The sequence below is a fragment of the Heterostelium album genome, assembly GCF_000004825.1.
Source record: "Heterostelium album PN500 unplaced genomic scaffold PPL_scaffold1, whole genome shotgun sequence".
NCBI lineage: Eukaryota > Evosea > Eumycetozoa > Acytosteliales > Acytosteliaceae > Heterostelium > Heterostelium album.
Window position 1 is genome coordinate 300,761 of NW_008805063.1, and position 24,843 is coordinate 325,603.

The 24,843-nt window shown below is 32.2% G+C and overlaps 10 protein-coding genes across 10 annotated transcripts; 6 read left to right on the forward strand and 4 right to left on the reverse strand.

The window, feature by feature from the left end:
* Nucleotides 1-141: 141 nt before the first annotated feature.
* febA (4E-binding protein) lies at nucleotides 142-1,109 on the forward strand (the record flags this gene model as incomplete). Its single annotated transcript, XM_020571238.1, has 2 exons — nucleotides 142-523; nucleotides 1,096-1,109. 2 exons carry the CDS (start codon nucleotides 142-144, stop codon nucleotides 1,107-1,109), a joined length of 396 nt encoding a protein of 131 aa, XP_020438512.1.
* A 227-nt stretch (nucleotides 1,110-1,336) lies between these two features.
* gtpbp1 (GTP-binding protein 1) lies at nucleotides 1,337-3,566 on the reverse strand (the record flags this gene model as incomplete). The annotated part of the gene is made up of 3 exons (XM_020571239.1): nucleotides 1,337-2,429; nucleotides 2,515-2,813; nucleotides 2,883-3,566. The coding sequence occupies 3 exons, from the start codon at nucleotides 3,564-3,566 to the stop codon at nucleotides 1,337-1,339; spliced, it is 2,076 nt and encodes a 691-aa protein (XP_020438513.1).
* A 1,815-nt stretch (nucleotides 3,567-5,381) lies between these two features.
* On the forward strand, nucleotides 5,382-8,475 carry CYP556A1 (cytochrome P450; the record flags this gene model as incomplete). The annotated part of the gene is made up of 6 exons (XM_020571240.1): nucleotides 5,382-5,444; nucleotides 5,587-7,170; nucleotides 7,237-7,401; nucleotides 7,510-7,674; nucleotides 7,748-8,053; nucleotides 8,146-8,475. 6 exons carry the CDS (start codon nucleotides 5,382-5,384, stop codon nucleotides 8,473-8,475), a joined length of 2,613 nt encoding a protein of 870 aa, XP_020438514.1.
* A 1,013-nt stretch (nucleotides 8,476-9,488) lies between these two features.
* On the forward strand, nucleotides 9,489-9,905 carry PPL_00202 (uncharacterized protein; the record flags this gene model as incomplete). Its single annotated transcript, XM_020571241.1, has 1 exon — nucleotides 9,489-9,905. The coding sequence occupies one exon, from the start codon at nucleotides 9,489-9,491 to the stop codon at nucleotides 9,903-9,905; it is 417 nt and encodes a 138-aa protein (XP_020438515.1).
* Nucleotides 9,906-9,959: 54 nt separating this feature from the next.
* PPL_00203 (DUF4419 domain-containing protein) lies at nucleotides 9,960-10,676 on the forward strand (the record flags this gene model as incomplete). The annotated part of the gene is made up of 2 exons (XM_020571242.1): nucleotides 9,960-10,099; nucleotides 10,169-10,676. The coding sequence occupies 2 exons, from the start codon at nucleotides 9,960-9,962 to the stop codon at nucleotides 10,674-10,676; spliced, it is 648 nt and encodes a 215-aa protein (XP_020438516.1).
* A 261-nt stretch (nucleotides 10,677-10,937) lies between these two features.
* Nucleotides 10,938-12,489, forward strand: pfdn2 (prefoldin beta-like domain containing protein; the record flags this gene model as incomplete). The annotated part of the gene is made up of 5 exons (XM_020571243.1): nucleotides 10,938-11,120; nucleotides 11,148-11,503; nucleotides 11,924-12,064; nucleotides 12,169-12,292; nucleotides 12,382-12,489. The coding sequence occupies 5 exons, from the start codon at nucleotides 10,938-10,940 to the stop codon at nucleotides 12,487-12,489; spliced, it is 912 nt and encodes a 303-aa protein (XP_020438517.1).
* Nucleotides 12,490-12,590: 101 nt separating this feature from the next.
* Nucleotides 12,591-17,166, reverse strand: PPL_00205 (uncharacterized protein; the record flags this gene model as incomplete). Its single annotated transcript, XM_020571244.1, has 6 exons — nucleotides 12,591-12,782; nucleotides 12,855-13,119; nucleotides 13,273-14,360; nucleotides 14,598-14,779; nucleotides 15,143-15,929; nucleotides 16,039-17,166. The coding sequence occupies 6 exons, from the start codon at nucleotides 17,164-17,166 to the stop codon at nucleotides 12,591-12,593; spliced, it is 3,642 nt and encodes a 1,213-aa protein (XP_020438518.1).
* A 1,184-nt stretch (nucleotides 17,167-18,350) lies between these two features.
* Nucleotides 18,351-19,565, forward strand: PPL_00206 (uncharacterized protein; the record flags this gene model as incomplete). Its single annotated transcript, XM_020571245.1, has 1 exon — nucleotides 18,351-19,565. One exon carries the CDS (start codon nucleotides 18,351-18,353, stop codon nucleotides 19,563-19,565), a length of 1,215 nt encoding a protein of 404 aa, XP_020438519.1.
* Nucleotides 19,566-20,466: 901 nt separating this feature from the next.
* On the reverse strand, nucleotides 20,467-22,536 carry usp12 (peptidase C19 family protein; the record flags this gene model as incomplete). The annotated part of the gene is made up of 6 exons (XM_020571246.1): nucleotides 20,467-20,673; nucleotides 20,756-20,899; nucleotides 20,979-21,343; nucleotides 21,426-22,019; nucleotides 22,111-22,351; nucleotides 22,411-22,536. The coding sequence occupies 6 exons, from the start codon at nucleotides 22,534-22,536 to the stop codon at nucleotides 20,467-20,469; spliced, it is 1,677 nt and encodes a 558-aa protein (XP_020438520.1).
* Nucleotides 22,537-22,945: 409 nt separating this feature from the next.
* On the reverse strand, nucleotides 22,946-24,756 carry PPL_00208 (uncharacterized protein; the record flags this gene model as incomplete). Its single annotated transcript, XM_020571247.1, has 3 exons — nucleotides 22,946-23,212; nucleotides 23,690-24,146; nucleotides 24,242-24,756. The coding sequence occupies 3 exons, from the start codon at nucleotides 24,754-24,756 to the stop codon at nucleotides 22,946-22,948; spliced, it is 1,239 nt and encodes a 412-aa protein (XP_020438521.1).
* Between the last annotated feature and the right edge of the window lie 87 nt (nucleotides 24,757-24,843).

Sequence of the window (24,843 nt, forward strand, 5' to 3'; positions counted from 1 at the left end):
GAAAAATTTGAATTATTTTTTTATTTTTTTTCAATAGACGTAATATATTTTTTTTTCCCGCCGCCACGACACATCATATATAGTATAATATAGAGGTTACGCACAACACACAACACTACACATAGAATACATAGGAAAAAGATGTCATCTGCTTCACCTTCAACAACAAGCACCAGAGCTATCCCATTCCCAGCCAAGGATCCACGACATGACTTGATGAATTTTTCGACTTCGTTGGGTGGGTCAATCTATGGAACCACTCCAGGTGGTACCAAGATTAAATACGATCGTTCTACTCTGTTGCAAATCCGTAATTCACCACTCTCGAAAACACCACCACCTGAATTGGCTGGTATCATAGAGGTACTCAATAAACCACAGCATGCACATCAACAACAACAACAACCAAAATCACCACAAGTCAAGTCACAGAAGCCACCAACCGCACCAGTACAACCACCACAACAACAACCCGAATCAACTGCTCAAAAGACCGCATCGACCGCTAAAACAAACGAAGAGGGTATGTATATCGAGAATCAACAACAGCAACAAACTCAAAGTCGGATATCTGTCAACTTTTGTTGTTTTGTTTTTGTTGATTATTATTTTTTTATTTTTTTTGAACTTCAACATATTGAACATCATTTAACTAACATATATTCCATTCATTTACTAAATCAATTGTAGAAATCTTTGAAATGGATTAGAATATATATATATTTTAATATTAAACTTTTAAAAAAAAACGAAAAAACTAAAAAACTAAAAAAAAAAACTTTAAAACTTTAAAAAAAAAAAACAAAAGAAATTATTAAGACGTATTGTAATTAATCTATTTCCTCTCAATCTAAACCCTACGTATATAATAATAATAATAATAGTATAGCAATATAATCAATCTTGTACTTTTTCACCAACAAAAGTCACACATTGTAAATAAAAATAAAAACCAATAGTAAAATTTAAAGTTATTGTTGTAAGATATTACATCAACTTTAAATATTTTATATTAAAACGATATCAACTGTTATCAGATTTCATTCATTCTTAGTTAGATAGATACATAGAAAGACATAACTATTTGATAACTAGCTGGTAAGATTTAGGTTTAGATATGATCTGATTGATATAAATATCTACTGTATATTGTTTATACATGAATATTATACTTTGATTATCTCTTTTATTCGTATTGCTATTTGTAATTACATCAGTGTTATTCACTTTCTCGTTGTTTGTTTTCTTTTCTTTTCTTTGTTTGTTTATACAGGAATATTTTTATAATCTTTCAATTGAATAGCAACTATAAATGGTTTTGGTTGTGCTATTCATGTTATTGTTTGTGGCGTCTGTGATTCTTCTTTGATGCAGAGGAGCCATTGCTTGTGGTAGAGGTTGTTGTTGTGGTTGACGATCCACTTTGGTGAGTGGCTGTTGCATCTTTGTTGGCGGTTTCTTTTGCGTGTGAACCTCTTGACACTGACTTTGGATGTGGCTGGTGTGAATCCTTCTCGGGCACATATGGAATGAGCGATGTGATCTTACCAATACCCTTTGCTCTTCCCTCTCTAAAGATGAATCTGGTGCCATCCGTTAGAAACTCTGGTCTTGCAATGTATCTGAATCGGACTTTTGCCTTGTCGCCCGTTCTAATGATACCCTTGTCGATCCAAATGATTCTTGCACACTGTTGACTAGCACCGCAGTGCACAACAGCCTCGTAGTTGACAGAGATAGTCGTCGAATGATAAAGAATGACGACCTCTGCTTCAAACTCCCTCACTGCAATCGGCTTGGCAGCGGGATGTGCCAAGATCATACCCTTTCTAATCGCAGATCGCTTGATCTTCTTTAGCGCAATCGAAGCTGTCTGACCAGCACGAACCTGCTTGACAGGGAGTCGCTTCGAGTGAATAGTCTTGACCTGCACCGTCTGAAAGGTACCGTGGTCGTCTGGTCCCAACAACAGATTCTCACCCGCTGTAATCAAACCCTTCATTACGGTACCACTGACAACGGTACCGACACCACTGACATGCCAAATCGAGTCGATATCCAATTGCGATGGCTTGTCAATGACAGCGTCCCACTCCTTCTTGGTTGGCAACAGATTCAAGAATGTCTTTAAGAGATCTAGATTCTCTCCAGTCACATTGCTAACACAAAAGATTGGAGCGATTCTCTCAGAGACAAAGTTTCTTGCTGCGACGACCACATCATCGTGGTTTCTAATAACCACTGGCAATTTTCGTGATCCCGGTGATTTCAAAATCTTCTTGATGTCATTCATTGTATCATTCAAAACATTCTCTGGGCACTTATCAATCTTTGTGATGACAATGTAGACTGGTACTCTTAAAGCCAATGCAATTCCAAGATGTTCTTTTGTCATTCCAACACATCCCATATTTGCACCAATCATTAACCTATAAATGAGTGATACAATAATAATATTAGTTTAGAGTTTCATTTCTTTTTGTTTTCATTGATTGCTAAAAAGTTAATCTTTACATTGTATAATCAGGTTGATGTCCAGTCATTCCAAATAGAGTTGTTTTCAAGTATTTCTCATGACCTGCTAAATCGATAAAAGTAATAATCTTTGAGGACATTCTCTCACCTATTTCATTGTGAATATTGTTGTGAGTGTAATTAACAATCTTTCCTTTACTGTCGAATCCAACCACTTCCTGACTGATGCTAGATGTTCTTCCTGACTCCAATTCGTGTTTATGACGGAATACATTCATTCTTGCTAAACCTCTTCCATTATCAAGTTGTCCTCTAGTCAAAACACCTAACAATGTTGACTATTTATTGAAATGAATAATTAGTATTAAGAAATATAAACAATAATAATAATAATAATTAATAATTACCTTTCCAGCATCAACATTTCCAACGACAGTTACTCTTACTTCAGTGAAATCATCGGATGCGTACTTTCTAATTAATACTTCCAATACTTTTCCTTTGGAGCCTGTTCTCTCTCGGATGACGGTGAGGTCGGAGTTTAGTCGTGAAGCCATTTTCTTGAGAGTCTCCATGGATGCAGTGATATCTTCGTCGGACAATCCAGTTGCAGTGCCATCGTCCTCTACACCAATGTCGTAGATGGCTTCACCCATCTCACCCATACGCCACTTTAATTGCGATACCAAGTGTTCCAGTCGTTCCTCGGTTGGATTCACCAACTTTAATTTATATTCTACATTTCCATACTCTACTTCTGGTTGTAAATTATTCATTGGAGGAGGAGGTGCAGAGTCACCTTCTTCAGTAGTGTTGTTGTTGTTGTTGTCATTGGTTTGATCCTCATGTGTATTAGAGTCGGTCTCAGAGTTGTTTGTAGTTGTTGTGGTGGTAGTAGTAGTGGGGTTAGTTGATGATGATGTCGAACACTTTAAAGTAATGTTGTCTTCGACATTCAGCCTGTGTTCCAGTCCATTTCCAACACTTGACTTGAAATCAACCGGATTTGTGGTTGTAACTGATGATGATGTTGATGATGATGATGAATCGGTTGTTGTAACAGTCATTGCTGATGGCTCTACAAAATCCATTTTTATAAATAAATTATATAAATTATATAAATAATAAAATATAATATATAAAGTAAAAAAAAAAATACGATTGTTTTTGTTAATCCTATAAAAAGAATAAATTATATATATTTATTCCTTCTAAAGTGATTTCTAACAAAAATAAATATATATATTAACAAAAATATCTATATATACTAATAATAAAGTGCACTTAATTAAACTAAAAAATAATAACTAAAAATATATAAATAAAAAAATAAAATCTAAATAATAATATATTTGCGATGACCTAATAATAATAATAAATGTAATTTATCTCCAACTTGAATAATCATACTCTACTTTAAGACTATTTTAATTCCTATTCCCAATTAAAAAATAAATAATTGAATGTTAATATTAAGTAATCTTTTTTTAATAAATGAATTTCATTATGACAATTAGACTAGTAATAATAAATAAATATTTATTTTTAAGTAAAAAAAAATAAAGTTTAACAGGTGTTCGTGTGTGTGTGTGTATGTTAAATTAGGTTATTGTTACTATTGATATGTATGTAATAACAAAAGTAAAGTTTAGAAGTTCGATGTAATTTATTAGATCCAATTAATTAATTTAAAATTGTACAGTTTTAACAAACATATAAATCTAAAAAACAACAATTAAAGATTTAAAGAAAAATTTGTTATTTTAGTTAGGTTGATTGATAAAGATGATGATAATGAAGTACACTACGTGATTTAAAATAAAATGTTACTGTTTGTTGTTATTGTTATAATTATATTGTTATAAAACACCTACAAAATGACACTGTCAAAGTAAAGTGTAAAAATGTTACTTTTTTCTTTTTAAGGTTTGTTTTTTTTTTTTTTTTTGTTTTTAAATTGTTTTTTTAATTAAGCTGTTTTTGGTGACAAACACTCTTTGCTATACCCTGCAAATAAAATGAAATTAAATTTTACCTTTTTTTGTTTTTTATCAAGTTTTAAATTTTTGGAAAACTTTAAATTTGTTTTTTTTTAAAATCTTTAAAATAAAATGTTTGTTAACAAAAATACATTTAATCAAAAATATATAAATATTTATTTTTATTTATAGATATATATACAAAATAACTTTAATATGAAATTAATAATAATAATATTGATTTTGTTTGTTTTCAACATAGGAATGTTGTTGTCAAAAATTTTTTTTTTTTTTTTTGAGAAAATTTTGTTATAAAACCAAGAAAATTTTTTTATGTTTTTAATTTAATTGATAACCAAATTAATTATCGTTCAAACAACAATAATAACATACAAATATAAATTAGTTATTATTTTTCAATTGTTTCATATGAAATTTCATATATCTTAAATTGATGAATCAATTAGCATTCAAATTAATTTAATTAAACGAATCATTAAATAAATAAACTTTGATGATATTTAATTTCTTTTTGATATTCTGTTGAATTTAAATAAAATATAAAATGGACATTAACTTTTAATCTATTGACAAACACTTGTCCAAAAAAAGTAAATCCCTCCACCCAACAACCAGAAAGTTGAGTTTTTTTTTCAAGTTTTTCATAATAAAATCAATAGATCTATTCAATTAACATTCTACTATAATAAGTTGAACTAAATACAATGAGCTTTTATTAAATGAAAGAGAATTGAATATTCATAATATAAAATTTATTTATAAATGAAAATAAAAATTAAACTTATAATAAATAAATAAATAATAAATCAATAAAAAACAAAACAACAATAGTTTAATTTTAGATTTTATAATATTTATTCATTATCTATTTATTAAATATTTACTTAAAAAAAAAACTATATAAAAATGTTTTTTGAAAGATTAGTTTGGTATTTATTAATTGGATTTGTTGTATACTTGGGAGTAAAAGTAAGTTTGGAACTAAAATTTAATTAAATTCTTATCATAAAATTTGTAAAAAAATGTCTAAATTTTTTATATATTAACATTTTTTTTGTTAAACTACTACTATTTTGTATTGTAATTTTTATAAAATGATATCATTTTTTAGTTATTTGTTTACATAAAAGTAAAGAGATTTGTTAATCCGGTAAAGGGTGTTATGAATGGCACCAACCCAATATCATATTATTTGGAATCACTGTGGGAAAAACCATTGTATTTAGATACCACACCAATTTCACCTTCTTGGAAGCCATACACAGTTGGTTCTATCAAAGATATCTGTAGTTTTGTCAATTCCAATCCCATTCGTCATTCAAATAACTCACCTATAACTACAAATTCTGATATTCCAAAGTTAGAGTTGAATCCAGAGTCTTCTGACGATGGAAGTGGTATTGGTCGTAGTAATAGCAGTAATAGCAGTAGTAGCAATGAAGAATCAACAAATTCATCAGCTAAATCATCGACAACATCATCTCCAATATTATTATCAAAAACAACAACAACAACAGAACAGCAACATCAACAACCATTTGTACCAAAGTTAAAACCTTTTGTATTTCAACAAGAGAAACAACTAGAACAACAACAACAGCAGCAACAGCAGCAACAACAACCTATAAAGATACTAACTGTACCAAAGATTGTTCATCAAGATAATAACAAATCACCGTTGTGTCCAAAGATGAAAAGAGATTTGCTTTCACCAGAGATAGCAAGTTCACCTGTTGACTTGGGAATGAACTTTGGTGCACCAAAGTTTGTATTGACAGATTCATCGGAGGATGATAGCGAGACACAATCTACATCCAATTTCAAGTCTACGATGGATCCTACAGGTATTCTAAGGAGAAGATTAGCAAGAGCAAGAATTGCATCGGTTGCAAAGCATAATAATGGTAGTGATAGTAGTGATAGTAGTCCTGTTGAATCACGTCGTTCAAAACCAACAGTAGCAACAACAACAATAGATCAAAATCAATCATTAAGTAAAAGTAGTGATAGAATTAGACAAATATTGATGGAGAATAATAATCATAGTAATAATAATACTTCACCAGTGAAAACAACAAAGAAGAATCAACAACATCATACACGTACAAAGACACCGTATCCATCACCTTCGTCATCACCACTCTCACGATCACCAACGGATATCACCCGTGTCTTTAAGAAGTCATCGATTTTGAAACCACATAAAGTGAGAATGTATTACGATCCATACGACGACCGTCTTCAAGCACAGCGAAAAACAACACATCTACCTCCAGCGAATCGATATATCAAGAGAAGCCACTTGTCTGTATCGTCGTGTGAATCTCAATACTCTGACGATGGCAGCGAAGACACCAAAGAGAGTAGAGAACGATTCGTTGGCAAGCCAGGCATCAGATACAAATGGTTTGCGTTGAATCCAATGGTGGAGATCACCGATTTCGATGCGATCAAACACGTCTTTAGAGATCAGAGTTCGATGTACGGACGTTTCTGGACCTATGGAAAGTGTCCAATCATTCACGAGCGTGGCGGTCAGATGAAGCGTGTCTTTAGAATCTTCTCTGGTTGTCTCAACGACGACGAGTATCTCGTGAGAATACTTCCAGTGATCAGAGATGAAGGTGCTAAATTCGGATCGTATCTCTTTGAGAATAGAGATTGTGTATTTAAATTAAGTAAATTTGTAAAACAAGTAAGTATCAGTGTTTATATTACATTTACATTTATAATAGCTAATATCTAAATTGTTTGTTTTTAGGATATGTTGTCATGTTTGGCAAGAACATATTTAGGATCAGAACCAGAAGCTTTGGAGTGTTTGGAAGCAAACTTTTTCTTCTTTAATAAGAAACGAACCAGTTTCATCCATTATCTATTTCCATTTTTATTAAATTTACCAACAGAATATTCTGAAAAATATAAAGTAATTCATAATATAACTTTATTTTTATATATAGTTATTTATAAATTAATATGTAAATTAAAATAACAATTATGTACTAATAATAGCTCTTTCACTATTATTAATTAGGTTATGAAGCAAAGAAGAGGATTCTTTCAAATGCTGGCAATGAAATCATATTATAATACATTAGACCCAGAAAACGAAGCATTAAATGGTCCAATAGAAGATTCACTTGTTAATTTCCTTGCAGAGGAGAGTTCAAAGGATAAGGAAGGTTTAACTATTGAAGAGGTAAAGTAACTTAATACAACTACTGATTATTACAATGAAATTAATTATTTTTTATTGATAATCTAAATCACAGATTCAAACAAGTAGTTATTTAGTTAATTCATCATCTGTTACTTCACCAATCTCTGTTCTACAGAATCTAATGTATATTTTGATGAAATATCCAGAGGTACAAAAGAAGTTAAAGGAAGAGATTGACTATGTATTCAAAAAGAATGGTCGTACCGTTCATAATTTCAACTTGACTGAAGTCCGAGAGATGGTGTACCTTGATTTGGTGTTGAGAGAGGTCATTCGATTGTTTCCACCTTACCCATGGTTAATTCCAAGGGTTGCAATGGATAATGATAGAATATTAGGATATAGAATACCCCAAGGTGTAAGTATAAAAATGAATATTCTATATTAAACCAATTAAGTTTGTATTGTATTAACAATGTTCTCTATCCAATGATTCAATTTCAACTTTAGACTTTTGTAACATGTCCTATTTACGATCCATTAAGAAATCCAGATTACTTTAAAGAGCCAAACAAATTCATTCCAGAGAGATTCATTGAGGAACCAACTGAATCCAGAGTGATTAGTGAATTAAGCTTTGGATATGGAACTAGAAAGTGTCTGGGAATACGTCTTGCCAAGGTTATTTTAAAGACAACGATCATCTCATTATTCTCACAAATGTCAGTAGAGTTTCTAAATGAACAGAAAGAAATGAATGACTCTTTAGTACCAAACCCCAAAGTTTTGTTCAAAGTGAAGTTTTATCCACAAACAAAAGGAATAAATCCACAAGAATAAAAACAGATATTCAAATAGCAAAAAATATTCTTTTGTTTTTTTTCTTTTTTTATTAACAATTTCAATAAAATAGATACAATTTCCCCTCATTATTCCATTTTATTGAAATTGTTAATAAAAAAATATAATTTTACTATCAAACACCTTTTTTTTTTTTCTTACTATGCAGTTAATATGTTGGATTTTAGAATCATAATCATATTGGACTCATGCTATTAATCTTAAAAATTCGATATTAATATTTTTTAAATTGGAAATAGATATAAATATTAATTTTACATTTATTCAAGTTTTGGGAAAACAATACTATCAAAAGTGTAGGTTTCTAGTAGTAGAAATCAACTGATCAATGAAATATTAAGTTTAGTTTGAAGGAAGATTAAAAATTTTTAGGGAAAACGAGACTTACAATGAATCAAGGTTGAATAATCCATAGTTTTATCTAAATCTATTAATTAATTCCGATTCAATAAAAAATATACATTTTGAGCAGGTTTTAAAAAACTTTATTAGGAAGACCAATAAGGAACTCATATTACCTAAACATAATCCTTGTCGGTTGACTGAAGGTTTCAATCCTCGGCAATCAGGCATTATCAACAATATAAATGTGTATCATCATTTAGTTCACAAAGAGAGGAAGTGTAAGAATCAAGGTTTCCATGTGTAAACCCAGAGTAAAATAAATTAGTTATCTGAAACCTTTTGAATTTCAATACCATTCGTGTCAGTCTAGGTCGTTTTTTATGATTTTTTTATTTTTTTTTCGACCTTTTCCGAAAATATCAGTATTAAAATTAATCTTTGGGAACCAAAATTTCACTAAAAACTTTTCAAAGCAGACCTTGTTTTTTGTTTTCAAAGATGATGTATAAATTAAAAAAAGTAAATTGTAGGTGGGAAATAATTGATTGAACCGAATCTATAAAAGGAGTGAACATCCTTTGTTTTTTTCATCATTATCATTTAAACTAATTAACAACAAATAAAAACAATATTTATATAAATTAATCATGTCACAATATCACTACAATATTTCAAAGGATGTTAAATCAACCAACATTCAAATCACAGGAAGTTCAAATGCGACACCAGCAGATACCAGCTCAAGATATTATTCTGAATTCAACCATTCCACAAACTTGAAACAATCCGCTGATAAATACACCCAAAAGAATGAATATGAAGAGCCAAGACTTGATACTTCAAAGCCAGCTATGGTTCCAGTTGGTACCAGTTTGAATGACTTGGGTAACTACTATCTCGGAAACAATTCATTCCTCCAAGCATGTTACCTCGCATACTCTCAACACCACAACCTCGTCATCAGACCAGACGATATTTGGATTGCCATTATGACCCAATTTTCTTTCTACCTCAATGCCCATGCAGAGCAACTCAGATCCAAGATTGTCAGCCACGACGATTAGAAGGATCTTGAAGTTGTTGCCAACGCTACTCTCTTCTCCGCTCCATACGATGAAATGACTTTAACAATGACCGAACTCATTGCCAAGAATATCAACGATCCAACACTTAAGGATTGGGCAATGCCATCATTCACAACCACCACCTACACTGATAGAATCGTTGGAGCTGTCTGCTTAATGGCTACAATGAAAAAGTATTTCAATTTCAAATACTCCTTGCGTTGTGGTTTGCCATCAGTTACTTTGCGTCGGTTCAGTTGAAGACTGGAAGTCAATTCAAAAGACAAAGTACAACGTTTGAACGAATTTGACCTGCAAGAGAAATTGATGAGTAAATGGACAACTATGCTCAACCCAATCATCGATCAATTCATAGCTTCCGTAGAAGGAAAGGCTGATACTGAGTGGTGGAATCGTATTGCTAATCATGTTGGTGGTGGATCCGGTCCAACCTGGTTGAGCGGTTGGATCACTGTTTTCTCATGTTTCGCTGAAGATGGTGAATGGCGTGGTGACGATAAGGAGAAACATGGATTCAGAACCAAGGGTGAATTGGTTTCAGAATGGCCACTCATTGACACTGAAGAAATTGCACACGGATATGTAGTATTGGACGTTAAGATTGATGATAATGGTACCATGTACGATGCTCAGCTCTTTGGTGGTCACTACACTGTTAAGCTTGCCGATGAAAAGTCAACCATCGTCCCACAGCTCAACTGGTGTATGATGGTAAAAGAATCTGATCTCCCAGCTTTAAAGAAAAACTAAATAAATAAAAGACAATATTTAATTGAAATAAAGTTTAAACAAGATTTGCTTTTCCAAAACCATAATTTTATTTTCTACTTTTAGGAAAATTATTGGCACCATCATTTTTGGTATCCAGTTATCTGGTAAGATTACTGTCTCCAAACAAAAGTCTTGTTCTTTGGAATTGTGTAATGATTGATGATAGAACAAAATAATAAGCTAAATATCCCTACTGTTGATAGATATTTTTGCCGGGTGAGAGAAAGAGCGTAGGATAAAATGAAGAAAGATCCTAGTCCTGATTGGTGGCAAATGAAGAAGGGAAATCCTATAATTAATCGAATCAACCATTCAATACTCAACACAACCGATCAATGTAGATTTTGCAGGATTTTCTTATTCTTCATAATTCCATCAAGCTTTCAATTTCTATTGAAGGATGGAAATATGAATCACTTCTCAGTACCTTGAGGGTTGTATTCTCTACAGAATATGAAGAGGAAAAGCAAATATCAGATTACCGAAAAGAGCACTATTGGTAGCAATCAAGTCGATAGCTCAATCAAATATTTTAAGGTTGTCAAGAATGGAATATCATTTTATGGTAGATTCTATGATGTTTCCGTTTCCGATGGCCATCCAACATATTCATTCGTTGAATCAATTATCGGGAACCAGAGTAATACTAACAATATTTCGATTGGAATCAATCTAAGCCAATGCCAGAAATGTTTGATAGACCCTGACTTTTCCAACACATCCTCCACAACCAGTCCATCGATCTTGGCAACAGATCCAACCACAAACCACTGTAATGATGATCCACGTTTAACTCTTTGCAATCGGTAGTGTTTTTTCACCGTTACACTCTTTGGTTGAAAGCAGCACAAATTTTATGTAACCTTCAACCTGTTTTTATTATTTTTTACTTTACACGAAACTCTATAGAGATTTAATCTCATGCTGTTAGTTCTTTGTGAAAATGTATGATGTATATAATGAATGTGAAGATTCTTATTATATGTTTTAATAACTGCTAATTTGAGAATTCAATTGATCTTCTAGTATAATCTTATTAGACATCTATAATATTAATAATGATATCAAAGACTAAAAGATTTCGAAAAAATAATCTTTCACCTTCATCATACTCGAGCAAGTAAATATGTGAAGATTTTAAAAAAAAAATAAAAAATAAAAAAATGAACTTTAGTTTTTTTGTTATTACCGTGGAAGGTATTGATTAATAATAAAAATATATACAGCACAGATAATATAAATATGTCGCAACAACAACAGAAACTTACAAATGAGCAAATTGTTGCTAACTATAAAGAGATGAAAGCACAACAGAGTGCTATTATGAATAAATTATCAGAGATCGAATCAGATGCAAGTGAACACAAGTATGTATTCTTTATTTTTAGATATATATATACATACGAAAATGTAATATATAAACTACTCAATTCACTTACTAACTTATATATCTATTCTTATATGATGATAGTTTGGTATTAAGTGAAATCGAAAAATTAGAACCATCAAGAAAATGTTTTAGAATGGTTGGTGGTGTTTTAGTCGAGAGAACCGTCGGTGATGTCTTACCAGTCGTTAAACAGAATAGAGATGCTGTATGTTATTATATTTTAAAACAAACAATAGATCTATTCAATAATATTAATATAAAAACAAAACACTATATAAATATATATATTTACAGATTAAAGAACTTACTAAAAAATTAGAAGAACAATTACAAGCAAAAACAAAAGAGTTGAATGAATATGCTGCTAAATATAATATCAGATTCCAACCATCACAATCATAGAGATAAATATATATATAAATATGTAATAAACAAAAACAAAACAAAAAAAACTTATAAAAGAAAATCAAAAGATAATAGAATAGTAGAGTTTGTGGATTTATTTATTGATTGATTTCAGATTCGTTATCGACATTGTCGTTGTTGGATACAAATAAAGATAATCCCATACTTTTCAATAGAGCTTTGTGACAGTGATTAGAATGCAAACAGAATACACAACCGAGGTCTTCCGAGAGTGTGTTTTCATTCTCATACTCGTCGGCACAGCTCGGACATGGCGGTAGTTCAATACACTTTTGAATGATCTCTGTCAGATTGTCAAAGATGTCCTGACAGCAACCGGTACCGCCCTCCGTGCTATCTACCAAGTAGATCCTATCACCCTGATGCTCCAACAGGTTATTCAAATCCAAATTCCTATTGGAACGGCCCATTGCCAATGAAGATTGTTGTAGTTGCTGCTGTTGAGTTGTTGTTGTTTTACCATCTGGTATCGATTCTTCAACGTCGTTTCTTGAAGTGAGTAATAAAGATGGTACGGTAGCAAGCATCTGATGTACCATAGTATGAAGAGTTACCATCAGCTCACCCATCTCCACCAAGTCATTTATCTTTGGCTCATATTCCTTTCTATTCAAAGTCAAGCTATTCTGCAATCTAAATCTGAGTTCTTCAATCTTTTTTTGAAATATTGGTTTCAAAATTGATCTAACCAAATGAAAAGAGAGAATTAGTTGATATTATATTCTTATATCCAACTTTTTTAATATTACTTTTACTTACTTTGTATTTGTTATATCTAATAATGTAAATTCCAAACATGGTGCTTCATAGTGAACTTCGTAGGTGGTTTTCAAATTGAATGTTTCCGATTCGTAGGAGGAAGTGAGGTGAGAATCGTCGATGAGATTGTTGCTATGCCCGAGATTGCTGGAGAGCTGACTGTAGGTTCGCTTCTCATAGCCACGAACCATAGTTGAGTACTTGGCGACACCGAATGTCAGTTGCAACACCGGTCCACATGCCAGTGGAATGGTCTTTCTCTGAAGAACCGAGAGCATTTCGACACTGCTCGATTTGAATGGTGTCGTTGTTATTCTTGAATTTCTTGGTATGCTTATCTTCTTGAGTATCGCTACACCGTTGCTTCCATGATTGGCGAGATTCAACTCTTGCACTTGATAGCTATCGACCATCTCCGAGCCACTGCTGTGCGCGATGAAAATGGCACCCGGAAACAGCCGACTGATTGCCTGTAGCTTGGTCATCTGCTCCACCTGAATACCGGTGGCACTTCCAATCTTGGCGTTGACGACATCGTTCAGACCGGAACCACCACGAATCGATAGAGTATTGTGAGTGTAGTCACTGGACCGCCAGAGAACCTTGTTCCCAAAGGAATCCACTTTGATCTTACCCTCTGCCAACAGCCGATCTACGATAGCTTTGGCTTGTGGACCGAACCGTTGCTCCAACAACTGATAATCAACTTGTATTCCTATTTCATTGGCTGCACACATCAAGTGTGATGAAAGAATCGTTGGAAAGTCACCGTTGAACGACAAACTCTCGGTTTCGCCATCGAGAAGCGCCGACATGTTCTGCGCGTAGTATCGATCGGTTGGACTGTTTGTCGTGGGAATGAATATGACCAGCCCTTTCTTGGATCGACCTACTCTACCGACACGCTGTTTCCAACTCATCTTGGAACCAGGATATCCAATGATCAAACAGGCATCCAACTCTGGAATGTCTACACCAGCTTCCAGAGCATTCGAAGCAACTATCACTTTGACCTGTCCGGTCTTCAACTGATTCAACGTCTCTTGTTTGTGTTTGTTCGAGAGTGATGAGTAGTAAGCTTTGACATACTTTACGTGATTGGAGAATCGCGAATCCGTTCCGAGATACTGAATGAGACCGTTCAACGTACGAATGGAATTGCAAAAAACAATGGCTTTGAGGTTTGCTTCAACCAGGTAGCGAATGACATTGGCAGGCATCTGATAGTGATTCTTGAATGACTTGATGGTCAAGTAGATCTTTCCAAACGATCCAGAGCCGTTCCTGTCGATCAGGTGGATATTCGACTCGTCCTGACGACTCACCATTTTCATGGTCATGTGCTTCGGGTTGCCAATAGTGGCTGACGCCAATATGTATTGTAGAGTTGACTGTCCACCAGCAACAGCGCTACTATTGTTATTCCCCGCCAGTATAGAATGATAATTAGCAATACGACGCAATAGATTTACAAAATGACAACCCATAACCCCAGAATAAGTATGCGCTTCATCGAGCACAATAAACTTTAGCTTGGCAAACCAGTGTCGCCAACCGCGCCAACGCTCGTGTAGACCGCCCCTCTGCAGTTGGAAATGCAGCCAATCCGGGTTGGTCATTACGATATCGGGTGGATTCACCTCCAGGAAGAGATCGGGTATCGTATTCTTATCGGTGTCGCCATTGATACACTTGATCTTCAGACGATGCTGTGGTTCGAGGTGTGTATTCAAGTGGTTGATCGACTTGATCTGGTTGTTCGCCAGAGCGTTCAGCGGGAACAGAAAGAGAGCGGTCGACGACTTTTGACCTCGGAGTTTCTGGTTGATGATCTCCTCAAAGATCGGCACGAACAGACACAGTGACTTACCGCTACTGGTTGGCGTGGTGATGATAGTGTCACGCCCGCCAAGAACATGTTGTCGACACTCCAACTGGTGTGAATACAACTGGTTGTAGCCCATCTTCTGAAGTGCGACACTCAGCTGTTTGTTCATATCGTTCGGTAGCGGTTGTAACTCTGGTAGGTATGCCTCAGAGTATCTGATATCAACGATCACATCCTTCAACATCAAAGCAACATTCTTAAATAGTTCATCGGGTATTCTCTCACGAATTTCCTCACTGCTGAACGTACTCTTTTGAACACTAACGTTGGTTCTTCCAGCCAAATCCATATTTCCTTTACCACCAACACCACCTTTACTTTTCTGACCATTTACAAAAGCTTCAAATTGATCATTAAGTGATACATTATTATTTACATAGTTATTATTATTATTATTATTTGTTGTTGTTGTTGTTGTTGCTATTGTTAATGTTGATGTTGTTGGATTAAGTGGCTTCAATATAGAGCTACTAAAATATGTTGATTTCACATTATTATTGTTGTTTATTGCTGTTGGTGGGTTAATTGGTTGTTGAACTTGTGCTTGTTGTTTATCAGTATGATTATTATTGATATTACTCTTATTGCTATTGTTATTATTATCATTATTATTATTGTTGTTGTTATTATTAGATTTTGGTGTCATTGTGAAGAAACTGAATTCAAAGTTGTCATCATAATCGTGATATGTTGTTGGTGTTATTGTTGGTAGCACTGTTGTTGTGGTTGTTGTTGCTGTTGATGATGTTGTTGAAACTGTATCCTTTATCTGATTCTTTGTTATTGGTGGCAAGTTGATTACTTTTGGTTCTATTATTAAATTATTATCTGATGTTGATGCTGCTGTTGTTGTCGATGTATCTTGATCGTTGCCATACAAAATTGAAAGTGAAATCAATGGTAGGTGATAGAGGATTATCTGCATTTGATTTAGTCGGTGAAATATTCACTGTTTTTGTGGATGAAGCAGAAGAGGTGGATGTTGATGTTGATGTTGTTGTTGTTGTTGTTGTTGAAAATACTAAACTATTGGTTTGTTTTTGTTTAGAAGGTGAAATATTGAATGAAAGTGTATTATCATTTTGATATACTTGTTGTTGTTGCGCTTGTACTTGTTGTTGTTGTTGTTGTTGTGGCTGTGGTTGAATTATTGTCGGTTTCGAGGGAAATAGTGGTAGTGGCTTTGACGTCGAGGAATTAAGAATTGGAAAAGGTTTGGCACCGATTGGTTTCAATGGTAATAAATGTTTTGAAGGTGATATCGGTAATACTTTCATTGATTGTTGTGGTGGTTTCTGTTGTTGTTGTTGTTGAAATTGTTTCTGTTGATTTGGTGGAATAGGTCTATTTGGATCTTTATATGTTTTATATACAACAGTTTGTTGTTTTATTGGTGAAATATTCACTGTCGAGTTTGAATGGTTATTCACTGTGGCCACTCTTACGATATCATCTTCATTGTCATCACTCAGATCATTTAAAAACATATCGGAGTCAAAAAGAGAGTTCTTCTTTCTTTTACTCTTGATGCTATCACTATTGTGACTACTATTACTATTTGGATTTGTTGTTGGAATTGGTGGTGTAGTTTTTGTTGTTGTTGTTGTTGTTGTTGTTGTCGCTGTTGTTGTTGATGATTTTGTTGTTGATGATTTTGTTGTTGTCGTTGTTGTTGGTGGCATAGTTGAAAGTTGTTTCTGTCTTTTAATTCTATTCTGTTGTTCTGTCTCCTCTTTGGAGAAGAACATCAATTGTTTCCGTGAACCACCGCCACTAGATGATGATCCACCGCTACCACCGCTGTTACCACCAAAGAATGAACCGAATTTATCCATTGTAGATTGTCTTTTATTTGAATCCAAAACATCGAATAGTTCATCATTGGTCATCAATCTATTATTACTATAAACAGGTCTATAATTATTATTACTATTACTACTATTTTTACTACTATTATTATGACTACTACTATTATTGGTATTATTTTGATTTTCAATTTTAAACATTTTTAATAATAATAATAATAATAATAATTTTCTAATTCATTGCTTGTCTAAACACAATCTAATCAAATTTGGATGAAAATAATATAAAAGGTGGTGATAAAGATGATGATGTTTGTTTAGTTTATTTGTTCATTGTCAAACAAACATATTCAATCGGAAAAATACACACTTCATCTTTTAACTTTTATTTCTAAGAAAATTTTACACAAATGCAAAAAAAAAATATCAAATTTTAATTTTTTTTTATAAATTTTATTTTTTTTGCTCTACATGATCATTTTATTTATTTAACTTTACCTCTATCCTGTCTATTCTATTATCTTTTCTAGAATCTTTATTAATGATATATATTTATTTATTTTATTTTGATTTGATTTTAATTTAATTTAATTGTAGTAAAAATCTATTTTTGGTACCAATTTTCGGTAAATGATTTATATTTGATTATGATTTAGTGGTTGAAAAGTTCAACAAAAACAAACAAAACACAACAAAGTTGAAGAAAAAGTGATTAAAACACTACTTCAAACTTTTCACCACACAAGTTGTTTGCCGACTTTTCCTTGCATTCCAAAAAAGCGTTTCGATTGTTTTTTTTTTATTTTTTCGAATTTTTTTTTTTTTTTTTAAATTGTTTTCCCACTTTCGATGATTGCACCACTTCAACTTGCAAGTCCATGACACACAACCACTCAATAAAAATTCTAAAAACTAGTGTTTTTTTCAACTAAAAGTCTTTGAAAACACCGGTCTACACTGCGCACCAGTGGGCTGAATTGAACTCGATTCATCAATTTTTTAGGTTTTTCATTTTTTTTTCTTTATACTCCAAGCGTGCAAAGCTATCCTTTATAAATAAGAATCAATTGGGTGTTTGATTTAATTTGATTCTATAAAAAATCACCAATATATATTTTATATTCGAACGAATTTAGTTTTCAGAGTGCTTTTTTTAATTTCTAATACAAATATAACCTAAAATAAATAAATATACACAAATAAATTAATTTATATATATAGATAGAGAATATATTTATATATAGAAAATATAATTTCTTGAAATTACCTACATGTAAAAAAGATAAAAATATTTATAAATATAAATATATAAATAAAGATATAAATATATTATATATTATATATATCTATTTAAATAGATATATATTTTAAAGAGATAAAAATAAATGCTTGCAGATAAAAATCAATTTACTTTAGAATCAATGATTATTACTAGTAAGAATAAGAATGCTCACCATCATTATAATGGTGATGCTGGTAGTCCGAAATGGGTGGTAGGCAGTGTTGGCTCACCGAAATATCAGGGACATTCATCTTCATCCTCCAATTCCTTTAAATATCAGCAGCAAGATGTTGGTCCGAATTCACGTGAGAATGGAGGTGCTCCTTCGAATGGTTCCGCAAGTCAAGATGCCAGTGGTCACCACCAACTAAGTAGCAACGGTAACCGAAAGAACAGTGGAAATAACAATAACAATAATAACAACAACAATGGAGTTACAAAGAGTTTAAAGAGTGATGGAATCGATGGTCATTGCATTATGAACTTCAACTCACAGCAGATCTATAGTATGGTTCTCCTAGTGATGAAACACTCCAACTTTAACATTCAACAGCTGATGCAGTTCCGTTTGGTCAGTAAGATATTCGCAGAGTCATTCGAACCCTATTTCTGGGAGAGAGTTGTCCGTTCGCGTTTTTTCAATACCAGCAACGCCATCGAGTATATCCGTGCTCCATTCAATTGGAAGCGTGTCTTCCTTGGTATCCCAAGAGTTCTTCACCAAAAAGACTGGTCGCTTTGTCCACTGTGTTGTAACCAATCGCTAGGTGTAATCTCCTCTTCCAAACAACTTGCATGTACAGATCAAGATTATTGTGGATTTAAAATAAATCTTGGTTTTTCATGTAAATCAAATAATAATAATAACAACAGTAATAACAACAACAATAGTAATAACAATAGATGGTCATTCAATACACAATATTTAAATCGTGATAATTGTTCGATTGGAAGATCTTTGCTAAAGAATAGTAGTGGTGGAAGATGGTCATTAAATAGTAATACTTTAAATCATAACAACAATAACAATAGTAGTAGCTGCAGTAATAATTATTTTAGTTGTCAACCAAATTGTAAAAAGTGTTGTTTCAAATGTAGACAATGTAAAAAGTTGGTAAAAGGTGACAAGATCTGCTGGAAATCACTGGAGGAAGAGCTCCTAAACAGTGATGACTCAACAGACGACTTGGAGGACGAAGATGACGATGACGATGATGAATATGACGATGATACCTACTGTTGTTTTGTAAAGTGCGAAGATTGTATTTCAAATTCAAGATCTATTTGCAACGATACAATATTCCTCATGGATGATTAGATTAACAACGACAATAACAACGACAACAACTATCTAGACAAACCAACATATATATATTATTATTTTTTCAACAAATAATGCAACAAATTGGATTTGTTTCATTAATATATACTTATATATAGATCTCAATCTTTCAATTTCTACAAGATAAAATTGACTGCGGCAACTCAAAATACATTAATTATTTATTATAACATTTTTTTTAATAAACATATATGTTTTTTTTTAACAAATGAATATACACAATGATAATTATAGAATAAAAATCTTATTATGAGAATATTTTTGATTTGAATATGTCTATTATAGAATGGTTTAACATCATCATTATTAACCTAGTTTCAAGTTTCAATTGTTAAATAATATTTTTTAAAAAATAAATATAAAGATTTTAAAATTTATACAATTCAAAATAAAAACAATCAGTTTAATTGAATAAAAGAGTAATAAAATCAAACATGAATTCAAACCTATTAATTAACAATTTGAAGTTTCTTGTGAATTTATATAAAGATAAAGTATTTAGTGAATCGATAATATTATTTTTTATTTTATTTGCCATACTAAAAATTTTTGATGATCCAAGATTTAAAAAATCTCAAGGTAAGAAATAATTATTACTTTAAACTAATTTATAACCAAATATTTGAATGTTGATTTAATATTAACTGATGTAAGAATTTTTATTAAAATCCAAAAAGGTTTGATATTTTTTATTTTATTTCTATAATATTAATCTCTGTTTTACCTTTACTTCACATTGAATCAAACTTGGGTCGAAAAAGAAAAGAAACAAATAAATAAAATAAACAAGATATTATATAACGATACTATTATTTATTATTATTATTTTACAAAATTTGAAAAGAAAATATATTATAAAACATTTATATAGAATTGACTAGCTTTGACTTTCAGTACCACCATAGAAAAAGTTAGTAAAGGTAGAGGTGGTAGGTATATACGATGAGTTTGGTTGTGGTGGTTTGAATTGTGTTTCGTTCATCGCTGATTCCGATTGATAGAACAAGAGATATCCACATTCATTTCTACCAAAGTACTCACTTGACGATCCGAATATATCAAATATATCACTCTCTGGTATAATCTATTGGTAAATAAATTGTAAACAGATTAAATAAAATTAGTTTATCAATTTCAAATTAGTTTAAATTTTAAAGTATACATACACCCATATTTTCATCATCGAAACCAATCCAATAACCATTACTCTTTACCATACTTGTGTAATGGCCGTGATTCGGTCCGTTTCCAGCATGAATAACAACAGCAAACAAATGGTATTTCTTGTCTGGTTCTTCTATATCACTTACCTATTGAATGAACCAATTGAATAGGATCAGTATATATATGTATGGCGCATAGTTGTATAGTGTGATTGATTTTACTTACAGTGTTTTGAATGATTATTTCAAATGGAAATACAACTCTATAGTTTAATTTCTTGTATTGCTGTATCTGTTCGATGAATTTGAAACGTTTGAGATGAATGATGAGGGTGTTCGGTAGCTTCTTTATTTTCATACGCTTCTGTGCCTCTTGCAATGAGATACACTTGTCACAGTAGAACTTATCGTTCTTTGAGAGGATCTCGACCGAACTGAAATTTGAGAGACAACTGGTGATCGAAGTATTCTGATCGATATCAATACTCAGATCTAAAAATGATTCATCCTTATTCGTAATGGATTCACATGTCAAACACTTGGTTTCATTCGTCAAGATACCTTCGAATATATCATGTATAAATGTTTTAACTTTAAGAATAATAAATAAACAAAAAAAAAGAGTTAATATTTAGTTGAAACAACAATATCGACGATATCGTCAAATACATACTATGATCTGTCGATTGATTATTATTATTATTATGATTACTATAACTATTGTTGCTACTACTATTGACATTGGTTGTGGCGGTGTTGTTGATGTTGGAGGTGGTTGTTACCGACTCGGCAACACTTACACTCTCACTGGTAGTGCTATCAGTTCGATTGTGTGTATTGGTGTTGGATGTCGAGTTGGAAGCCGATGATAGTTTACTACTGTTGTTTGTATATGTATTATTATTGCTATTATTTATATTCGATTGGTTATTATTACTAATACCACTATTATTATTATTATTGTTGTTTACACTATTATTACTACTATTTAAATTATTTCTATTATTACTATTATTATTATATCCATTTACATTAGCATTACCATTGAAATTAACATTATTATATGGTTGTTGTTGTTGTGTATAGTATTGATTATTTAAATTTCCACTGCTATTTGAATTTATTAATCTATTTTGTTGTTGTTGTTGATGCTGTTGTTGATGTTTCTGTTTTTCTTTCTCTTGTTTCTGAAGATACTCTGCAACGCTATTCAATAATACATTCAAAAATTCATGTGCATCTTGATGCATATGTCCTCTGAATATCTCTGTCATAATTCATTATTATAGTGTAATACATAAGTATTAATTGATCTATGTGATCTGTCTTTATAATTATATATATAGTTTCGCACTTACCATTTTCATATCTTAATCTCTCTACGAATCTCTTTGGAGGAATAACACCTGAACGTTTCTTCTGAGTGGTTATATTTACAAATAGATCGGCAAGTGTCAAGAATAGGTTATCTTCAATCGATCTACGAGTCGAAGTTATATGAAGATTATTACTATAGTAATACTTTAATACACTGTTTCTAAATGGTGTACAATAGTATAATGCTTGTAGTACTGAATTACAATAACATGTATTACCAAACTATAGTAAGAAGCAAACAATATTGACATCTATTAATCAATTGATCAAATCGAACAGACAGACAGACAGACAGACCAGACTAATCTTAAAAATAACATACATTTTCTTAAACCATAGAATCGCTCAGTATCTGGTATCTCAGTACTAACCAAATCTTTTTCAAACTTTGATGAACCTAATCCCATTAATTATCTGAAAGTATAAATATATTATAAATATATATATATGATATTAATATTAAACTGAACTTAAAAATGTTGTGTATTGGGGGTATTACAATAAATAAATAACTTTATAATCTATCTAAATTAAATTGATTTTTTAATTTTTTTTTTTAATTTTACTTTTTTTTTACCTTTACTGTTGTTTTTTATTGACCACCAAGTTTTGTTAATTCAGGAAAGTAAAATTGTCATTACTGTATTTAGTCATTGATTATAAGATATGAATGTTGTTGTTGTTGTTGTTGTTGTTGTTGTTGTTGTTGTTGTTGTTGTTGTTGTTGTTAAAATCAAAATAATAATAGTATAGTTTACTTTGCCAAATAATTAGTTATTAGTTGAAAAAAAAAAAAAAAGAGTTATTGTATTACTTTTATTCTATTTGATTCGTTTTTTGTTGTTGATATTTAAGTTTACGTTTTGCTTTTCTTTCATTTTGTGCTTCTGTTCTAAATTTAAAACGAGTGGGATCCCATGGATGATCGGGATATATAAATACTAACGATCGGATTAAAGAATGATATTGTGGGTGGTTTGCGTAGAACTGATTCAATTGATTACTGGTGATATCATACCATTGATCCAACTCTGTTATACCGATCGATTGTCCAAAGACCTCGATTTCATGAATCTTTAGTTCCTTTTTGTACTTTGGGTTCTTTATGGGTAGGTGTTGGAATCGTGTGATATCCCATTCATAGCGGTTGTTTGGCTTGCTCGCATAGTAGTGCGAGATGAACGTTGGCAAACAGCGGAGTGCTGCAAACAGTCGCGGTTCGATGACGGTTGCAGGCAGTGCGTACCAGTCGTCGGGTGAACCGATGGAGAACTCCTGAGCGAACCAATCCAAGTAGTGCTCCAGGAATTGATCGACTCTGAACCATTGGTCGTAGTGAGTAAACATCCATGGTTTCAACTCTAGTTCCGGTAGCTGTTGAATGATCGTTCGGAATATACAGACTCTGGTGGAAGCATGACTTTCCATCTCGGCGAGGCACTGCACGAGCGCCTGAGAACTGTCCGCATGCGGATCAAAGTCGTACAACGAGAAACTCTCATCCGCCAAGAGATCATCTAATAGTGCACGGAATTTACTCATAACCGAACTGACACGTACTCTCCACGAATGATGTAGTCGATCGTGTTGGAAGATAGGAATATTGTTGTTGTTGTTGTTGTTACCTTGGTAGTTACCGTAGGAATCGAAACGATAGATGTTGTTCAAGTAGAGTGCAAGATCGTTGTTGTATGAATGTCTGAGTAGTTTACCGAGTTGTGGGAATGCATTGATGTGGTTGAATGTCACTTGATACCAGTTGTAGGGATCGGCCGGATCGAGACCGGCAGTCTCGAGCACCTGGTTCAGGAGCAGACGTTGGTGTGCTTTATGCTGCCAGAAATTCGCTTGAGATCTCGCAAACTTTGTTATATCCCATTTATATTCGGGAAAGTTGTTTATCACACAGAGTGCTGCCGATTGATGATTCTGTCTTAGCAAGCCATCGCCTTGATTATCACTTATCTTCTTAACAGTCAATCTATACCAATCTTCCATTGAAAAGAAATCTAATTTACTGAATAATAATAATCAAGTTAATTTAGTTTAGTTAGATTTTGTTAATTCCTATTATTCTTCTTCTTTTTAACGACTACTACAACTACTACTCACTCGAATATATATTCCAAGTAATCAACTTGATCTTCTTTTGACCATCTTGAGGGATCGGATGGTACTGGTTTGTTTAGTTGTTTGATTAGATTGGATGTCTCTTTGATGAGTGATTGCAGCTTCTTTCTCTCTCTACTGATGGGATTGACAATCTCGTGACCGAGAATGTCTTTAACTGCCGAGTTGATTGGTTGAGGGTTGTTACTGTCATCATTCGAAACTATAGATTCGAATTTATCATCATCGAATCCAAGATCTATAAATTCTTCATCTATTTCTTCTATATTCTTCTTTGGTCTTCTTTTTGGTTTATTTACTTCTGTTGTTTTTGTTGTTGTTGTTGTTGTCGTGGTTGTCGCAAAATATTGATTTTTAATTGTTAATCCATTATTCAAACTAATATTGTTGTTAAAATAACTAAAATTTAAACTACTACTACTACTATTACTATTACATCTAAATATATTGAATGAACGACTCGCTATATTATTGGTACGACATATATATTTGAACATATTGTTTTAAACCAATATAAATGTCCAATTTGTTTTGGTCATCTTGATTTTTTGCATTTTAAAAAAAAAAAAAGTTAAATTAAAGAA